Below are 18,707 nucleotides of genomic sequence, written 5' to 3'. Positions count from 1 at the left end.
CGATGCTTTTACAGGCAGAACGTCCGGAAGGGTTATTTAGCCAGTAAGCTGGCGAGCGAAAGCATTTGTTAGCACGCAATTGTATTAAATGCACAACACAGCCAGAGCAATGCAAACTCGCGAGGCAACAGTCACAGAATAGCAATGAAATTAACTTCCATTCAACTTGCATTCACAAACGCTGCTGTCAGTAGCGTTGAGCGTAAAAGCACAGTTAAATATTGTTTCAACAGTGAATTGTATGCCTCGCAGTGCTGGCAGCAAACACTTACTGAGCATGCGCAATGCTTTTCTGGCGGTAGTTGTGGGAGTTAGTCGTTAGAGGGTGCTGTTAAATGCACAGCAGCACAAGTGTGCACACAACCGGATGGTTTAAATGGGGATTAATGAAGATGAAAGTAGCAGTCCTGCCCTCTTCAGTTGCTGGTAAAGTAAATTTCAGAAATGTAGTTTATTAAAAACTAAAAACGAATAATAGTTACAATAGTATGTATGATAATTTTGCACAAAAAAATCTTACAACTTCTAATTGTTGTATGACAGCGGAAAGAAAACAGGTTGAAGATGACTAATTTCATTGCATATAAATATTTTCTCATATTATCTCAGTGTCATCAAAACACTTAGTTGCAAATTTCAATATGGAATGTGGATTACCTTCAGTTTGTTTAAAAAACAAACTGAAACAATATCAGCTTTTCTTGAGGTGGATTCTCTAATATTTTATTCCAATATGCCATATATTGCAAAGTAAATAGTTTTCAACTCAATGTTAATCAAATGAAGCACATATTGGACAATGTTCAGATGGTTAATAACACCATCAGTTTGGGAAAACATGTGGGCACTGGCCCCCTTGACAGAGACAGTGGACCCTCTACCAGTCAGCTGGTAGGGGATGTTGCAGCTGTAGATGGTGGTATATTGTTTGCCTCTCAACCTTTTCTTAAAGTTTCTGAAGGCTTTGATTAAGCAGAGGAATTTAGTTATACTACCACCACATTATTGAACCTCTGCTCAAACTGTCTGCAGAAACGTAATTGTTTTTTGAAGTGCCCAACCTTTAATATCACCAGTCTTGATAGAGTTCATTCTTAACGTCTTTCTGGTCTTCAGGTCATGTCCCAGCTTGTCATGGTTTTACATCGTCCTATGAATTCCACACTGGATTCATGCAGAATGATTGCTCATGTCTGGGTTCAGGCGTACCCAGTTCTCTGCAACCGCACTAACACCTCTGGAGTTTCCCCCTATGAAGGATTTTGTGAAGGCTGCCAGATGTTCATGTCAGTTACATGGGCTCACTTATGCTTCACAGCAATCACATCAAAGCCATGTCCAGCTAGCCTGGTCCCAGGTGCTGTTCTTGCAGCGTTCAGCTTGGCTAGTGAAGCAGGAAAGTGGGCCTCGTGGCACACAGCCAGCAGCACTGTTTGAGATGCTGTGAATGAAAGGTGCAGGAAGAAGCCGGCTGAGTTTATTATTCTCAGTTGGACCATTTCAGCATTTCTGAAAAGGTTATTGTTACATTAGCTGGAAGTAAGAGTAGAACACTGTGGTACAATGTAAAGTGATATTTTTACTAACCAAACATTACATTATTTCATTCTTCAGATTTTTTTTTTACAGACAGGAAGTGATTCAATTGTTAATTAGATATTTTGTTGCGTTATTTACACTTTTACATCACCTCACATGCTGCATATGTATATTTAATATAGACATAGTGTTTAATCTCAGAAGACAGAACACTGTAAAATATAATCCGTTGTTTTTAACAGTCCAGGAATTAATTTTTACTTCAAAACATTAAATTGAGTTTTTATGTTTGTTGGCTACGGAGATTTTTGTCAAGGCGTTTAAAGCCATTACCAACAGACTCTGAAGCAAGACCCAAGAGTGAGTATTTGACTGTTAAGGGGCTTTAATGTCGTAGAGCATTGAGCAAAAACAGAGGAACTGCGGATCCACGGGAATGGAGCCAGCTACTTGGTAGAATTACCCTAGGACAGAGGAAAAGAAAGTCAGTCCGGACAGAATCTGATGCTGAGCTGTTTATGAAAGGTGTCAGAAGGTGGTGAGGATGCTTACTATGGGTAGGGCCACTGATCCGATCTCTGCAGGCTTTCCTAATTGTTGGAGGATGGGCAGGCAAGTCAGCTGCTGAGGTGAGTGTTTAAGCAAGGATTTCCTGAAAACATGGACCAGCTTGACGGTGAGATGTGATTGCATCTTGCAGATGGTTTGTTCTTCCGCCACATGAGAGTCACAGGAATTTGAGAAAAAGAGGACATCAGTGCTTGGAGAATGCAAAGGTCATCAAGGAGATGGATCACCACTCTAGTGAAGACGACAATCTGGTGGTGGAGCTGGTCCTTAAATACTGACAGAAGAACAGGACTTCAGGAGCTCAAATGAATCCAGCCCATCCTCGATTCAGAAAAGTGTTAGGCCACAGGAGACGACCAGTGCAGGAGCATGATAATGGAAATTTCTAATATTAAGGAATCCTAATTTAGAAACGAACTGCGATAACACAAATTATAAAGTAAAGTCAGAGAAGTACATTACTATGACTAGTTGCAAACTCAAGAGGAAGTAACTTGTAAATCATTGTGTCCTGCTTTGAGTTACATTTACAACACCCCAACGTTTTATATTGTACAACATCCATATCATCCATCCAGGTTGTCCAGTATCTTTGGAGTTTACATTTTTACATAGTGCATACTGATAAGACCATGTGCTGCATGAAATATAGAAAATATAAAGTTACAACAACACACGGGTGTAGGAAGCCTAGCCTATAGAGTGAACATGGTGATGTAATTTTTAGAAAGGTAGAAAGGTGCAGACTTGCATGACTAAACCAGATAAGTGAGGTATCCAGCCAACCAGGCCAACCTGAGCCACTGCTGCTTTGCATAGAACGTCTCTGTCCAGCTGTCATTGTACTAGCCTGCTGAAGGAAATGCTGATACAGGATGACACGTTAAGCCGAACCGGAGTATGGAGTCTGAGTCTCTCGGTCTTTTATTGGTGCGCAACAGCCATAGCAAACATGTCAGACCCGATAAAGAAATAACCCAGTTATATTTTCTTCAGGCAACTCCAGCTGTGTGAGGATGCATCTGTTTTTCACGTCTTTATTCCCCATCACCCTGCTGATGGCGTCCCACCTGGTGAGCGCCACTGTGTCCAAGAGCTTCAAAGAGTGCAGCCAATTCTTCTACATGCAGACCCCGCCTGCAGGGATCAGAGGAACAAGCCTCAAGTGGATCTGCCAGAAATATGCAGACAAACTTCGCTACGCCACACTGTATGACAGCAGTCGCCATCTCCCCCTCTACTCGGCCTACATCTTTAAGAAGTCTGACGGGAAGAGGAGGATGGACACCCCCTGGATGTATGAGCCTCAGGTAGAGCCTCAGAGCAGCACAGTAGCTATAACTTGCCACTTTTTGAAGAGATGTTACATGTTTTGGGGCATGATAACATTTTGTTTAAAAAATCTAATCTATACAAGAACAGTGCATATACCGGGTACTAGAATTTTTATATTTTTTTCCCAGAGTTACTTTAGTTTACATGAGTTAATTTTACTTCAAATCAGTCTGGTGCTTGTTACCAAAGACCCAACAGCACAGTATAAGCTGTTAATCACCCAGACATGCCCTCAAACACACCTCTATTTTAAAGACACAGTTTGGCAGTTTGAAAGATGAGAGTTAAAGTCGAAGCTTGTTTGTGTTGGCTAAATATGTATTCTAAGAAAGCTGATTAACAGAGCCTCTTAGGTTACCAAAGTAGGTTTGGTTTATAATGACTCATATCCAATGGGCCAGAAGAAATAAATTGCCTCAAGTGCTAAGGCTTGGTGTATTCTGGCTCTGGTTCAGCCTTGGACTCAAGGCTAAAAGAAATACCTTCTGGCGCTGAATTTGACTAATTGTTGCTCCTTGCTACATATTGATTTCACATAAATCACCGTATTTCATCTGTTTTCACTAAGTCTGAATAAGCACATATCTCAATATTGTGAGTGTTTTAAGCTTTGACAGCATTGTACTGTTGAAATAATCGCTCAATCATGATGATTTAATAACTTAAAAGACTAGCTTGGAATGTTGATACATATTCTTATTCATCACTTTAGTGAAAGAAAACATTGATATTAATGTTATAACATCTTTAAAATCAATGTCTAGCTTCAACATTTCTTCTGTAGCACATTCACTGTATTCATCCATAGCACACTTAAGGCAAGTTATTTTTTCTAGCTCATTTGATGTGAGTCATTATAAACCATAATTACTTTGGTATCCCTGCCAACCAGCTTTCCAATTATATTTTAGTGTGAGAGATGTGTGTGTGTTCAGTTTCGGCATCCAGAATAGGGTTGGTTGGGTTATGGTAAGGTACATCTGACCTCCTGGATCTGGCTCTTTTTTTTAAGCTGACCTGAATCTGGCAACACAGGATTAAGAATCTGACACCTATATTTTTTTAACTGTCATGTGAACAAACAATCAGGCTGTGAAATATGATGTGTAATACCTGCCTTAGATTAAGATGCTTCCAGGCTTTACTGCTCTTATTTAAGTGTCTTGGCCTGTGGATTGAGGACTTTAAAATTGCTAAATGTCATGTTTCTTTTACTTCCTCTTCTTACAGCTGCTTTCAAATGATGAGAGTAGTAACATGAAGGCACTTCCCCTGAGTGAAAAGACTCCCCCTCTGATCGAGGACAGCCAGCTTGTTTTAGAGGACTACACGGATGCCGTAGGATATCGACGTGGCCCACTAAACCCTGACTTGCACCAAGCAGAACCAGATGACAAATCCTCCACTTACACCCTGACCAACATAGTTCCACTGATCACAGATTTCCTGGAAACCTCTTGGAACCCATACTTAGACATCGTTCGCCGACGTCTCAACAATTTCTGCCACGGCAAATCTTTTGTAGTGACAGGGGTGACTGTTTCAGGGGCTGCCATTCAGCGTAATAACAGGGACCGTCTCATCATTCCAAAACACTTATGGCTGGCATACTGCTGTCCACAGTTTGATCATAACTCACCATATGAAGTGAGGTTTATGTTCCCTAGCTACGGCGGCTATGCACTGAATGAACAGGCTGGATTTAGTGTAGTCGAGGTACCTCTAAAGACTCTGGAGACATTCTTAAGGAGCCAGACTGACATAGACAGTGACATGGCCATATTCTACAAGGGATGTGTGGCAGAAAATCCCTTAAAGAAGAAGAGAGACCTTACCAATGTTTTAGTATGATGGAATTTTCATAGTTGATCTTCTACATGAAAAACAGTATTTTGTCAAAAGCTAGCTTGCAGTTAGTAGCCAAGCTAGTGTTAGCTAACATGAGCCAGCTCAGAGAAAACCTGAATAAAAGGAAAACATGTTTTCTAAAAAATATTCTTCAGTGTTTTTAACCACTTAAAAAAATCTGACAATTATTTTGTTAAAGTTAATGTTTAGCAATTAATGAATCAAATTAAAAGCCCAAACAACTACCCAGAGGTGTTTTAAGAAAGATGACTTGGTTTTAGAAAAACTTTATAATTGACTTGAAGTCTGTCCTGCTTTCTCTGCTGTTTTTGTCCTACAGATAGACAGGCTTCATTAGATAAAACTAGCCATTAGCTTTCTGGCTAGTGTTAGCTTACCCTACTTTTATGGAGAAACTGGCAGCTCGCTGGCTAATGCTAATTTGCTTGCTTGCTAAGGTTTTCTATTTTGAGTCCATTTGTATGCTATACTTAGCTAAAGCTGGTCAGTGCTATCTTTGGGAGCTGAGGAGAGGCATTGTGACCATAATAGTCATGTCCTTGTCTCACTCACAGGCTCTTAGAGGCAACACAGAAATTAACAAACAGTATATTTTAAAGTCACATTGCAGTCTGTTTCACACACTGGCAATAAAAAAGGGTTTCACACATGAAAAAAAGTTGCAGACTTTTTAACAGGATGCAGAGTAATGCAGGAATGTTGAAATGCATCTATTGCAAAAACAAGACTAAGCCAACTTTACAGTGTTGAGCAATCCTGCTTCACATGTTATTGAATAAATTAAAGTATAATTCAGTTAGAAAGGAATAGAGCCATTGAATTGTTACAATTTATTAATCTTGCCTTTATGGAAACAAATTATGAACCCAATGGCATCTTTATTAAATCCTTCCTGGGGTAATTGCCATAGCTGTTAAAATTTCCTGCACTTAAACTGAATACATTCAAGCCAAAATGACCTGACTTGTAATTTGTCCACATCTTTGTCTTTATCCCACCTATTGTTCTCCTCGACTCTATTTGTATTATGAACTCTAAAGTGCTCAATTTCAGAGTCCAGATGTTCAAACCAAATTTAAAACATTGTGCTTAAATATTCTACCTCATTTTTGATCTAGGTGACGGAGAAGAATTTGACTGTTACTGACCTGTGCTGTATATGGTAATGCTGAAGAAATAAAGCTCAAATGTGCACTTATTTATATAGTAAAATACAATTTTCAGAAATTCCTCCATGGAAAGAAAATTATAGCCATATATAAGAACTGAGCAACCACGAGTATCTTTAACTTATATTCTGTCTTTATCCAAAAATGTTTCATTATTTTGCATTTCACAGGATGACCAGCAGATAGAAAACAGCATGTCACATATTGCTGCTGGAAAAAATGAGTGCTTCTATGTCTGGAAAGTGTTGAAAATATGCATTTGGTCACAATCACGTATTTGATTTTGTTATATCTTCCTGAGAAGAACTTTGAACTTTTTTGTGATTTCCTTCCTCTTTGGAGCTAAAAGGGGCCACCCAAACACATGAGATATCAATGGAAAGCCCAGGATTTCCTCTATTTAGTACATCAGGACAAGCTCAAATGAGTGAAAAGCTATAGACCAAAAACAAATGTCCATTACAGAGGACACAAATAAGCTGGTTTTAATGATATCTCAGGATATGCCTCTTTTGTGGCACAATCATTCTGTATTTTATTTATAATGTATTTTATTCTGTATTTTATTTTAGTAATCTCTTAATTTTGCAAATAAAAGTTCTTTCATGTTACTACCCTGTTGTTGTGCTGCAAGTTATTATTTTTGAGGCAGTTAGAATTAATAACTGTGGGGCTGAGATAGCCGTTAGCAAGTTTATGCAGCTCTGTGGGAATTCTACAGCTACCAACAGTCATAACAGTCTTGATAACATAGAATGCAGCCATGATCATATCATAGCAATTGTAGTCATTTTAGTAGTCTGCATTCTGTACTTGCAGCATTTACATCCTTAGGCGAGAGTGTAACTCATGTTTCTGTAAAAAGAAAAAAACCCAAACCTTACACATGTACCTTAAAGGCATCACATGCAGCGATTAATAGTTACTACTTTGAAAAAAAGGATGGCTGTAAGGATACACTCACTGTATACATGTGACCGTGCCTGTTAAAAATGAGGCTGTGCAGAACAGGCAGATGGTGGGTTTTTAACAACATGAGTGTACACACACAAAAATGTACGTTAATGTAACCCTGATATACTTAACTTGTATTTTTTCTGCATTTGTCAGTGATATCAGTAGTAGTAGAGTAGAGTATACACTTCATTGGTAGCAAATATAAAGTTCATAATGACGCACAACGGTCTTTAAAAACCCAAGGCACTTTAAAATTGCAAGTATAGCTTTGTGTTTTTGATAAATGCTTGACCATCTGGGAGGATGTGTTCAAAGAAATAACATTACTCTAACCAGTGTGAGGCACCATTGGCCATAGTCCCTGTTTCGCCAGCTGTGGGTGGATATGATAAGGTATAAAGATGGCATTACTTTGCATACTGAGGCCAGATTACAGAGAGCAGAGTGGGAAATGTGTATGAGCTGTTTTACTGAGCATAAAGACGCACGCAGTCATTTGTAGCAGAGCTCAAAAATATACCTAACATACTATTTAACAGCTTTAACTTGTTACCAGAGTGGCTTCAGGATCCCTCCTAGCTATGGCAGCTTGGGCACAGACAGCTTTTCTACTTTTCAGCATAATGTTAGCAGTGATAGGCAAAGTGGAAAAAGAGCTTTCTCCAGAGTGCAAAGAATTCCTCTACATGGGAACGCCACCGAGAGGACTGGAACACCACTCCGTCCAGTTCATTTGTCAGTACTACAACAAAAAGCCACGCTACGTGACTCTGTACAACACTGTGGACCATATACCGATCTACTCTGCCTACATATTTAAACGCTCAGAAGGGGAGAAATGTATGGATGTCCCTTGGATGTACGAACCTCAGGTAAAGAAAACTAGAAAGTTCACTGCTTTGAAATGTGCGTAAGAATTTGTTGCGTAGTCATGTAATCGCATTCAGTCATGCTCATGCCCTCATTTGCTGTGGGTCTGTCTCTCTGCACAGCTGTCCACATCCTCTGAAACAGACGAGATGCAGCCCTTTCCACGGAGTTACGTGCACATGAACTTTGAAGATGCCCAAGCTGTTCTTGACGATTACACAAATGCCATCCTTTACGAGCGCGGCACGCTCAACCCGGATGAGCATCAGAATGAACCTGACGACAAAGCAGCTACCTACACCCTCACCAATGTGGTACCCGTGGTGCCTGAAGTCAACAACCTAATCTGGGACAAACAGGAACACATGATCCGCAAAAGGCTTAACAACTACTGTCGTGGAACGGCGCACATTGTCACCGGGGTCACCACCTCTGGCAAGATGATCCGCCGGGAAAACATGAACCGCATTGCAGTTCCCACCTACCTGTGGTCAGCATATTGCTGTGTTGACTATGACCACAACACACCTTTTATGAACCGTTATAAATTCCCATCTTTTGCTTACTATGGCCTCAACGAGGATGAGAACAATGACATGGTGGAAGTCTCCGTCCAGAAACTGGAGGAGTTTCTCAAGAAGACAGAATTTGTAAGCCAGAACTTTCAGATCTTTGTGGGCGACTGTTCCATACAAGCACCTGAGAAAACTGCATAGGGAAAATATTTAGAGATATTTCAACATTTGACAAATTAAAGAAAGACAAAAAAAAGTAGTCCTACCAGAAGAGTGCCAGTGTACCTTCTCATTGGTCTCTGGAACATCAATCTCTCAACAGACGTTCCTGTATCTTTTTTATTCCCTTTATTATTTGGTGTTTTTATGATTTTTTGTCCTGTGATTATTCAATTGGGTTTTAATCCTGTTATTACAGAGGCCATAATCTATGAACTGCTTTAAATTGATACCCATCAAACCATTCAGTAATCCTCATGCCCTCTGGATTGGGGCACTGTCATCATAGAGGAGACCACACCCATCAGAATAAAATGTTGCAATCATAGAAAAGTTTCTTTTAACTTGCAGTGCCCCTTCAAAGAGGACAGATGAATCCAAACCATAAAAGAGATATACAGGTTACTAATTTTTCCTTTAATTTGTCACTGATCTTTGTGGTGTTTGTAAGTAAAATGAGGTGCCATCATGTGCCAACAAAACATCCAGCTAAATTATAACAGTGTGACAGTGAGCTATCGCTAACAGTATCCATGAAATTTGCAACCAGAATTTCTTTTGTTATCTACACCTGTGCTTTTTCTACTGTGCATGGTAATTTATATGACACGTTACATCAGGTAAAACAAAAGCTTCCAAGCGGGTCATAAAATCTGCTGACACTGGATATCACGTGTATTTTTTGTTGTTCTGCATAACCTTTACTTTGAAGGCAGAGGCATAGCCAGCTATCAAGGACGGGGGGGAGGGGAGGATTTACATTAGTAGGTTGTTCACGTGTTGGAAAGGTGTGGGGGAGGGGCCATACTGTACTTTAAACACTCTTGCAATGTAACAAAATGTAACTTTCTCATATATTTCACAGGAATAAACCACTGAATGAAACTGTCTCTGAACTTTTGTTTTTGACATATTCTGGGCAATTTGAAACCTGTCATCAGACGTCATATGCATATTAAGTTACAGCACCAGCTCATGATGGGATAGAGCTTTTTAATTTGCTGCTGAAATGAAAAATCTAAACTTGATATGTGGAAATTCTCCAATGCAAGACTCCTTCTACACTTTAAACAAAAACTGGCTTTAAAACATGAGTTTCCCATTTCTACTCTTTCATTAAACTTCAGCTTCATTCACTGCAACAAGGCCGACGATGGAAGAAAGGCTATTTTTGAATTGAAGGTCTGAAGTGAGTGCCATTTGTCCTCTGCACTTTACAGTAATAAAATGCTCTCAGTGACTGATAACTACTGCTACGACACTCGTGGGAATTTGAATATATGGAAAAGCCTTTACAATGAGAGAATTGCTCGCTTGAAGTGCAGGTGAGGCATGAAGGGAAATGTGGGGTGTGATAGAGCTGGGACAGAGGCTGTACTTGTTAGGCAGTAGTAGATTGCAGTGGTGTGTCACAGGTGAATTAGAGACACATTAGCAAGAGAAGACACATCTAAAAAGACACAAAAGAGAGCTGCTGAGAAAAAAAAGCTGCAGTGATGATACCTACATTTACAAATTGTGCCTTAGCAACGGCAGCTGCCATGATCTTCCTAATGTGTGGATTGCTTGAAGTGTCCCAGGCAGGAGTTGTGGGAGACTTCAACCATGCGGAGCGCTGCAAGGACTCTCTCTTTATGGGAACACCACCACGAGGATACCTCAGCAACTCCTTTAAGAAGATCTGCCAGCGGTATGAGGACAAACCCCGCTATGTCACCCTGTACGACTCACACAAACACGTCCCCATCTACTCAGCCTATACATTCAAGAAGTCAGACGGGGAGAAGAAGGTGGATTTCCCTTGGATGTTCGAGCCTCAGGTGAGAGTGCTTGCGAGCTCAGTCAAGGATGAAACAAATAAAACAGAAGCCTGGTTTCATTCTCAATTTTGCATGTTTGCCCATACAGTGTGCTATATATCTGACATAATACTATTCACACTATATATACCATATATTCACAGTACTCTGTATCTATTCACATGCAGTCATTGGAGATTTCTTGACATTTTTGGAAGTGTAAAGGCAATATCACCTGATGTTTCTTAACAAGCAGCTAAAGAACTGCAGCAACTATGCTACTGTAATAGAAACAATGTAAAGCTGAGATAAGCTGCTTTATTAGCTCTGTGTGCTATTTCACTGAGATAGTGTTGCCATTACCATTTATGCAAATTTGGCATTTTTCTCTAAAAATGACAAAAGTTCGTTTCTTTTCTGTAAGAAGTGGCTGTTTAATTGCAGAAAAGCACTGGCAGCTAGATTTGTCAACTTTTAACGGTGCTTTGTGTAAACTACAACAGAGTTTACAGTTCATGGCTGCGCTTATTGTAAGCTTTAGTAGCTGACTCTCAACCCTTTGGATGCTGTTATACTGTTTTTGTCTTCCTATTTTAATTCAGTTTTATTTATAGAGAGCCAAATCAAAATAACAGTTGCCTTAAGCTGCTTTATACTGTAAGGTAAAGACCAACAATCAGACGAAGAGCAAGCACTTGGAGACAGTGGGAAGAAAAAAAACTCCCTTTTAGCAGGAAGAAACCTCCGACAGAAACAGGCTAAGGGAGAGGCAGCCATCTGGTGTGTCAGGTTGGGGTTAATCTTCATAAACAGATTATCTTTTTAAAAGTATAACTTCAACTCTTTGCCCACATACCATGAGTTTTGTCTACTATATTTGTATAAGTGTGACAAGATATGAGCTTATTCACATTTCCACTGAGTTATTGGACAACTACTGGTCTATTTAAACAGTCGCACAAGCAAACAATACCATCATATCATCTCTATTCCCATGAGTCTTTGCACCATTCCCAGAAAAAAATGAGTGTGCAAACTGTGAGTAAAACTACTTTGCTTTTTATTTTCTCTCTCTCTCTCCATAGTTGGCCTCAGAAAAGAGCAGCAGTAACATGGAGCCCTTCCCCCAGTCTGCAAACATGCACATGAACTTTGAGGACTCCCAGGCAGTCCTGGAGGACTACGCCGATGTGGTTCAGTATGAACGCGGCCAACTAAATCCCGATGAGCATCAGGCTGACCCTCTAGACAAGGCGTCCACCTACACCTTGACGAACGTGGTGCCTCAGATCAGGGAGTTCAACATGGGTCCTTGGGCGGAACACCGAGACATCGTCCGAAAGCGCCTCAACAACTACTGCCGCGGCAAAGCCTTTGTGATCACCGGGGTCACCACTTCTGGACACACGATCCGTCGCAACAACCAGGACCGGGTAGCTGTGCCCGAGTACATGTGGTCGGCCTACTGCTGCACCGAGTTCGACCAAAATGCGCCGTACTTTGTGCGCTATAAGTTCCCTGTCTTTGGTGCATATGGGCTAAATGATCGTGTCAACAACCAAATGGTGGAGGTTCCTCTCAAAAACCTAGAGAAATTCCTCAAGGGGAGGATGGATGTGGACAAGAACTTCCAGATTTTCTATAAAGATTGTGTATCAGATAAATGATATAAAAGGTGATCTTTTGATCTCTTGGCAGAAATGTAGCTCGAGAAATAAATGGAACCCAGATGTCATGTCAAATTAAATTATATGATGGAAGGAATAAAACGGAGAATTGAGTGAGCCTAAATGAAGCTTGTCTCATTTAATATGTTTACATGCGTACAGATCTCTTTCTCAGTGCATATTGAAGCATTGTCCAGCACATATCATGTGTAAGTGATCACAAGACTTTCCTCAGTTTATGATGGCTTTGTGTATCCAGCATGATCAGGAGACGCATGCATTTGTAGTAAATGATCTTGTGCACAAAATGTGAAATAAAAATGAGCAGCTGTCAAGGGTCTATGTAGGCCTGTAGAATACTGAAAAATATTTTTCACAAAAACACAAAATGAAGACATTTGAGAAGCCAAACACACTGTTTTGACCAAGAAATTAACTGATCCTCAAATTTCTAATAAAAAAACAAACAAAACAAAAACCAACATATACGATTGGTACTGCTGCTCTTCAAGAGCTTTAATGACTTTAACCACAGGATGGCACTGCAGCTCATTTTGAAACAACCATACTGAATGTCTAAAACACATTTAGCAGTCTTGCAGTCTGTGGCAGACACAGATTATAAAATGAAGACTGATCCAGAGATGATACTCTTTTCCATGCCACCCACCCTCTCCTCTGCAGCTCTGTCCTGTCCAGGTCACATCCATAGTAATGCGGGTCGAGAACCAGCAAATAGCTCCCCTTATCCCCGGTCCACACCCCCAACACCCCCTTTGAGGAGTTGTCTCTGTCTCCTCCCATCATCACTGGAGAGTTATGCTTCTCAAAGTGCTGATGGAGCTCAGCCACTGCGACATGCTCCAGCTCGGCCCCTCCGCCTCTGACATGCACCACTTTGCAGGGAACATCGTAGAAATGATCGAGGACTAGAGAGCATTCAAATGTTCCTATCCACTCCCTGGAGCCTGAAAAGGAGTCGGTTTTGTCCCCCATTGTTACCAACGCTTGCTGGATTTCGGGGAGGCTTGGTACCGGCCTGCAGTGGTTCTTAGGCGGAGAGCAGTTATGACAAATCCACGAAGACAGCGTTTGAACGGTCCTGTAGCCACATCCCCAGCCTCTGTCATCCTGTCCATCGCATCCATAGTGGAAGTAGAGATAGTCTCCTTTTATTAGAGAACATTTTATAGCACCCGAAGGTGGATTAGGAAGACCAGTGTGCACATTCTTCAATAAAGTTTTGTCCTTTTGTAAATTTTTGCTCCCTCCTGCTCCACTTCCTCCCCAGTCAATCTCTTCCTCTGACGGCGCTGGCACGGACTTTTTATCCATGTTTTTCCTCTTTTCTGTCCTTTTTTATTTTTTACAAACACATATAACATCCAAACACTCGTCAGCAGTTTCAAAACATCCGACGCTTACTAAGTACAGCTACAATAACTATCCCTACGGAACACTAAGAGGAGTAACTGAGTTCCGTCTTGACATTGGTTCCACTCACAGTTATGCCCTCAAGAGCCTTTCGGTCTTTTCGTTTCATTTTGTTTCTAAACACAAAAAGTCACCGGTTTCAGTCGTTTGAAAGTGAAATTACTGTAGGCTACGACTGCTACTACTACTAAACAAACAAATATTCGAGTGTGCGAAAATATCGTTATCTTGAAATGAATATTTCCACATATGTGTACTGATAAAATAGAATTAGGATGCAGTGTGTTGACAAGAAAAAAAAGGTCACCAAAACAAAATTGCTTAATGTAGCACCTGTTTTTTATTAAGTATAGCGTGAATAAAAATGTTTGTATTTCCCCCCACAGTCTTTGAAAGTAGAATCCACGGTCCAGCGCGCGAGAGCACGGCGCAGTACACCTGTGTACAACCACGTTTATTTCTCAGGCCTTGGGTTTTCTCTTTGGCAATGGCTACCCAGGGAAAACACACCGGTGTCGCCTACATTTTCGTAGTTTTGGTATATCTGCGTTTTGCCCCAAAAATAATGTAGAAACTCTTTAAAGCACTTCAAATGCGATGCGGCGAAAACAAAGTGAGAATAGCCGAGAAGCATCAGTTTTCCCAGGACAGACGTTCAGTCCCCAGTGTTTTCAACTTGGAGAAAACTTGTCCCAGGAAAGCTCCTGCAGACCAAAGGAAGCGGTGTCTGAAGCTGAAATGGTTATCTCTGCAGGGCTACGAGAATGTGAGACTGAGTCCAGTGTAAAAATAAGCTCAGCTGGTACGCTTAAAGGATTAAAAGAGCAAGTTTGAATTCAACGTAACCGATAAAAGGCAGAAAATGGCATCTAAAAGGAAGATAAATTACTATAATTGATCAATAAACGGCGGGAAAGGGGGCAAATCATACGGCTCGCTAAAAGTATATGAATGATGTAATGTGTTGTTGTATACTGTTAATTGATCAATTATGTTACTATAGCTAGTAGTTAAATTGTAAACAGTTTAAATGGCTGATTTTTTTTTTAATTGTTGGCTAACGGTACAAATTGTATCACTGGCAAAATAAGCGAAGCTGGTCACTTTAGTGGAGTAAAAGTAAAAGCTGAATGATTAGAATAGAAAACCAACAGTGCAGGGTTCAAACGGTTAACAGTAACAAGAAACTTGTCCAGATTAAACTGAGTTCAACGCCTGTGTGTTTATATGATGACAAACACTGGCATAACCTGTGTGTAATTTTTGTGTGAATACAGGAAGCAAAAAGTAAGTCGAGAACCACTAAGCCTAACCTGGGAACCAATGACATCCACGGTCAGTGTCTTTGGACTGCAGCAGTTCTCCCTTCATATCTTGGCAGGTTAAACTGAAGTCTTATTCATTCTCTAGTTTGGCGATATTGTTTGTATGTGGAGTCTAAATGAAGCAGGCACTGGAAAGAAAACTTGTTCCACAGATGTGTGCACCTCTCAGTGTAGTTCCACAGTGTATCAGCAGGGGGAAGCAGTGCTTTTAGAAGCCAGAGTGGAGGCCCTGATGCACCCTCCTGTCACTGTATATGTCGACTCTTGCGTAGCTACATTGAAGCCTGACCCTCTCTCCTTGCAAGGCTACAGATTTATCACAAATCAGGGCTGAGTATTTTCTTTTGACTATAAGAAAAAAGTCAATACAGTTGTAGTCATTTGTGAATAGAACACAAAACACATCATGTCCAAGTCTGATACAGTCCTCCTGCATTACACATGTCTTATGGACAGTTTACTGCCAGACTTTCCATCTACATTCTACCATAAATGACTTTAACTCATCTCGTTCTATAATTTGTTGGACAATTGGCAGTTTTTGTATTTTTTTTGTGTCTGTACGACACCATGGTGGATTTAGTCAGTCAATATTTGACTGAAGTGCAGACTTTGTGCACTTCAAAGGGTTTTATAAAGGTGTATATTTCTAGGGATTTTTATACACAAACCCGCATCAGAGGCTGAACATTAACAGTACAAACTAACATAGATTTAAATATAAGGTTTCTATTTAATATGTGAATAAAAATCCTGAAGTATAGAACCCATCATCAGTGGTCTTGAAACTGTACCCGTCAGTCAGTCTGAAGTCTGCACTTCAGTCACATCTTTAGTGTTTGATTCAAAATCCACTGAGGTGGTGTACAGAGGTTAAATTACAAAAAAGGTTAAATTACTGCCTGTGTAGAAAACGTTAGGGAAGAACTGTAATATTGTTGAATTAAATATTGGACTAGTGTGCTTAATTAATGTTTCTGTTTAAAGATGTTCATCAGCTGCCATCTTATGGCCACTTTGAAACAAAGCTTACATAGCAAGCTTGAAAAAAACCTGCTTCTTTCACAGGCCCACCTTCAGTTTAGGCTTCTAAAATTTTAAACATTGCAGTTTCATATCTTCATACTTGTCAGTTTCATCTCAGGTCACATCCACTGATGAGAGATGTACTGTTAAAGGTGTAGTTTCCCATCTAAAGGTCAGCATGTGTCTTTTGTTCAGCCAGCGTACGACAGAGGGAGACAGTGACCTGTGTGAATGCTGCTCTAACCTGTCTGCTGGTGACACACGACTCAGCTGGAGACAGGTTGGACATCCCTTTACAAACACAATATACACAATCATTGAGGTTATTTTTACCAGTTGTTCTAAATGCAATATAGTATCTGTACTACTGGTGTGTTCAGGAATTTGTTAAAGTGACAGCATTTAGACAGGTCCCTTTACCTTAATTTCTTTCACAGCTTCATTCAGACAACAGTGATGGAGAAAGATGTGGTGAGTATGACATTAGACTGTACATCAGGTGATGTAATGTATGAGGCCGGTTTGCTTTCTGAAACATTCAGTTTGTGTTATTGCTTTAAGGGCCATCACAAGAAATATCCAAACATTCATTAATCTATTAGGATTGCTTACAATAGTTGCCATTGTGCCTATTTAGACATTAAGCTGACATTTTTAACCTTCAGATTAATGTAAATAAGTTCATGTCTCCAAGAATTGTACATGTTTTTGACAGAAACGAAGGACGAGGCTGACAAGACAGTTGGCCCTGTTCACATCTCTGTCAGTCGCTGAAAACCCCTTTTTTAGCTGCACAATTAGGTAGGTACAGGTACTCTTGAGACAAACTTGAGGAGCTGAACAATGAATAACACTGATAATGAAGTGGTTTTCCTATGGATCAATTCATTTAATTGTAAAAATGTATACCCAGAGCGGTCTTTTTGGAGCTGTGTTTTCTATAACATCAATAATCTATTTTTTCCCCTGAAAATAGACAAATTAACAAATCTTATCTATGTGAGGAGCAGAGGCAAGCACTTCTTGCTTCTTTTCTCACAAAATACCATAATACAGGGGTGTCCAACTCCAGGCCTCGAGGGGCAGTGTCCTGCAGGTTTTAGATATCACCCTGGGTCAACATGCCTGAATCAAAGGATTACTTCATTACCAGGCCTCTGGAGAACTTCAAGACATGTTAAGGAGGCAATTTAGCCGTTATATCTGCTGTGATGGATCAAGGACACATCTAAAACCTGCAGGACACCAGCCCGCGAGTCCTGGAGTTGGACAACCCTGCCATAATGGTATTCACAATGTCAGTTGGCATGTTCAGTGCCCTGCTGAGATGAGCTGGAGACACTGATTATAACAGGTCTTTACCCTGAGCTATTTAATAAATCACAATACAAGTACAGCATGTGGGGGTGGGATGGGAACAATTAAATCCATGTTTTGGGGTAAAATCAACAAACTTTTAAAGGCGTGATTAGTGATTCATTACATGCCATATGCAGTGGAAACACTAATCTAGTCCTGTAAAAAGAAACATTAAGGACCAAATGGGAAACCACAGTGAGCTGTGTGATCTTATCACTGCAACACTACACCTGGTTCTATCCCTGAATATAATCTATTATATTAATGTAATAAAATTGACAAAGGGAGGTTGTGGACCAGGGATGTTTTCTCCTTTCTCTCATGCAGAATAACTTAACTTGTGTCACAGATCTCAGAGCAATGTTATTCTTTTGTAAAGGAATAATTTTGTGAATGAAATACCTGAAATGAGGCTCTTTAGTGCAGTATTGTAGATTTTTTTTATGTTTGTAACTGTTAATAGTTGATTTTTAAAGTTAATTTTAACTTCCTCAAATTAAGTCTACTAAATCTCCAGATGGTCTACAGCACAGGTGTCGAACTCCAGGCCTCGCGGGCTGGTGTCCTGCAGGTTTTAGATGTGTCCATGATCCGACACAGCTGATTTAATTGGCTAAATTACCTCCTCAACATGTCTTGAAGTTCTCCAGAGGCCTGGTAATGAAGTAATCCTTTGATTCAGGTGTGTTGACCCAGGGTGATATCTAAAACCTGCAGGACACTGGCCCTTGCGGCCTGGAGTTGGACACCCCTGGTCTACAGCACTGTGCAAAAGTGTTGAGCAACCCCTCTTTTTATGTTTAGCTAGGAAAATGGGAAATAGGTGCAGCGATTTATTGAAACTTTGGCAAACACGTGTAAACACCATATAAAACAGAGACCATTCTAACGAGCTTGAAAGTCAATAACTGCCATGACTATTTTCATCATCACAGTCTGAACTCTCTCTGGCATCTTTCTTATTATTTCTCTAACTAGTCTCTCATTTGTTTTTTGATGTTATCTTACTATACGCTGCCTTGTTGAAAGACACGCTGTCACTGGTCAACTTCAG

The 18,707-nt window shown here is 40.3% G+C and overlaps 5 protein-coding genes across 12 annotated transcripts in view; 4 read left to right on the top strand and 1 right to left on the bottom strand.

Annotated features, from left to right (window-relative positions):
- The first annotated feature begins 48 nt into the window (after positions 1–48).
- LOC309702092 (endonuclease domain-containing 1 protein-like) lies at positions 49–6,956 on the top strand. The gene is made up of 3 exons (XM_082526513.1): positions 49–426; positions 3,106–3,419; positions 4,675–6,956. Exons 1-3 carry the CDS (start codon positions 336–338, stop codon positions 5,293–5,295), a joined length of 1,026 nt encoding a protein of 341 aa, XP_082382639.1. The 5' UTR covers positions 49–335; the 3' UTR covers positions 5,296–6,956.
- Positions 6,957–7,930: 974 nt separating this feature from the next.
- LOC309702096 (endonuclease domain-containing 1 protein-like) lies at positions 7,931–9,630 on the top strand. Its single transcript, XM_082526517.1, has 2 exons — positions 7,931–8,311; positions 8,432–9,630. The coding sequence occupies exons 1-2, from the start codon at positions 8,021–8,023 to the stop codon at positions 9,023–9,025; spliced, it is 885 nt and encodes a 294-aa protein (XP_082382643.1). The 5' UTR covers positions 7,931–8,020; the 3' UTR covers positions 9,026–9,630.
- Positions 9,631–10,409: 779 nt separating this feature from the next.
- Positions 10,410–12,539, top strand: LOC309702095 (endonuclease domain-containing 1 protein-like). Its single transcript, XM_082526516.1, has 2 exons — positions 10,410–10,863; positions 11,928–12,539. The coding sequence occupies exons 1-2, from the start codon at positions 10,540–10,542 to the stop codon at positions 12,507–12,509; spliced, it is 906 nt and encodes a 301-aa protein (XP_082382642.1). The 5' UTR covers positions 10,410–10,539; the 3' UTR covers positions 12,510–12,539.
- Positions 12,540–12,633: 94 nt separating this feature from the next.
- ufsp1 (UFM1-specific peptidase 1) lies at positions 12,634–13,942 on the bottom strand. Its single transcript, XM_082526518.1, has one exon. The coding sequence runs from the start codon at positions 13,842–13,844 to the stop codon at positions 13,086–13,088; it is 759 nt and encodes a 252-aa protein (XP_082382644.1). The 5' UTR covers positions 13,845–13,942; the 3' UTR covers positions 12,634–13,085.
- A 162-nt stretch (positions 13,943–14,104) lies between these two features.
- The window catches only part of LOC309702101 (uncharacterized protein), a 24,093-nt gene continuing 19,490 nt past the window's right edge, over positions 14,105–18,707 (top strand). For 2 of the 8 annotated variants that reach the window (XR_014275369.1, XM_082526526.1), the window contains exons 1-5: positions 14,105–14,709; positions 15,221–15,324; positions 16,490–16,574; positions 16,732–16,765; positions 17,010–17,095. Coding sequence is in view for 4 of the 8 variants with exons in the window: in XM_082526526.1 (XP_082382652.1) it covers positions 14,536–14,709; positions 15,221–15,324; positions 16,490–16,574; positions 16,732–16,765; positions 17,010–17,068 (456 nt within the window). In the remaining 4 variants the exon portion in view is untranslated. Of the gene's footprint in view, positions 14,746–15,220; positions 15,325–16,489; positions 16,575–16,731; positions 16,766–17,009; positions 17,096–18,707 lie in introns of all 8 variants that reach the window. The other 6 variants (XR_014275368.1, XM_082526524.1, XR_014275367.1 and 3 more) reach the window with 5 other exon arrangements.

Source organism: Aulonocara stuartgranti, assembly GCF_965226115.1.
Source record: "Aulonocara stuartgranti genome assembly, chromosome: 3".
NCBI classification, from domain to species: Eukaryota; Metazoa; Chordata; class Actinopteri; order Cichliformes; family Cichlidae; genus Aulonocara; species Aulonocara stuartgranti.
The sequence above is the reverse complement of the archived record's forward strand: the minus strand, read 5'-3'. Positions and strand labels throughout refer to the sequence as shown.

Excerpts from the sequence above, each read along its gene's own strand:
- LOC309702096 (XM_082526517.1), top strand. The coding sequence starts at position 8,021 with ATGGCAGCTTGGGCACAGACAGCTTTTCTACTTTTCAGCATAATGTTA. Across the intron at positions 8,312-8,431 it reads CTTGGATGTACGAACCTCAG|CTGTCCACATCCTCTGAAAC; the intron begins GTAAAGAAAACT and ends CTCTCTGCACAG.
- ufsp1 (XM_082526518.1), bottom strand. The coding sequence starts at position 13,844 with ATGGATAAAAAGTCCGTGCCAGCGCCGTCAGAGGAAGAGATTGACTGG.
- LOC309702092 (XM_082526513.1), top strand. The coding sequence starts at position 336 with ATGCACAGCAGCACAAGTGTGCACACAACCGGATGGTTTAAATGGGGA. Across the intron at positions 427-3,105 it reads CCTGCCCTCTTCAGTTGCTG|GCAACTCCAGCTGTGTGAGG; the intron begins GTAAAGTAAATT and ends TATTTTCTTCAG. Across the intron at positions 3,420-4,674 it reads CCTGGATGTATGAGCCTCAG|CTGCTTTCAAATGATGAGAG; the intron begins GTAGAGCCTCAG and ends CTCTTCTTACAG.
- LOC309702095 (XM_082526516.1), top strand. The coding sequence starts at position 10,540 with ATGATACCTACATTTACAAATTGTGCCTTAGCAACGGCAGCTGCCATG. Across the intron at positions 10,864-11,927 it reads CTTGGATGTTCGAGCCTCAG|TTGGCCTCAGAAAAGAGCAG; the intron begins GTGAGAGTGCTT and ends CTCTCTCCATAG.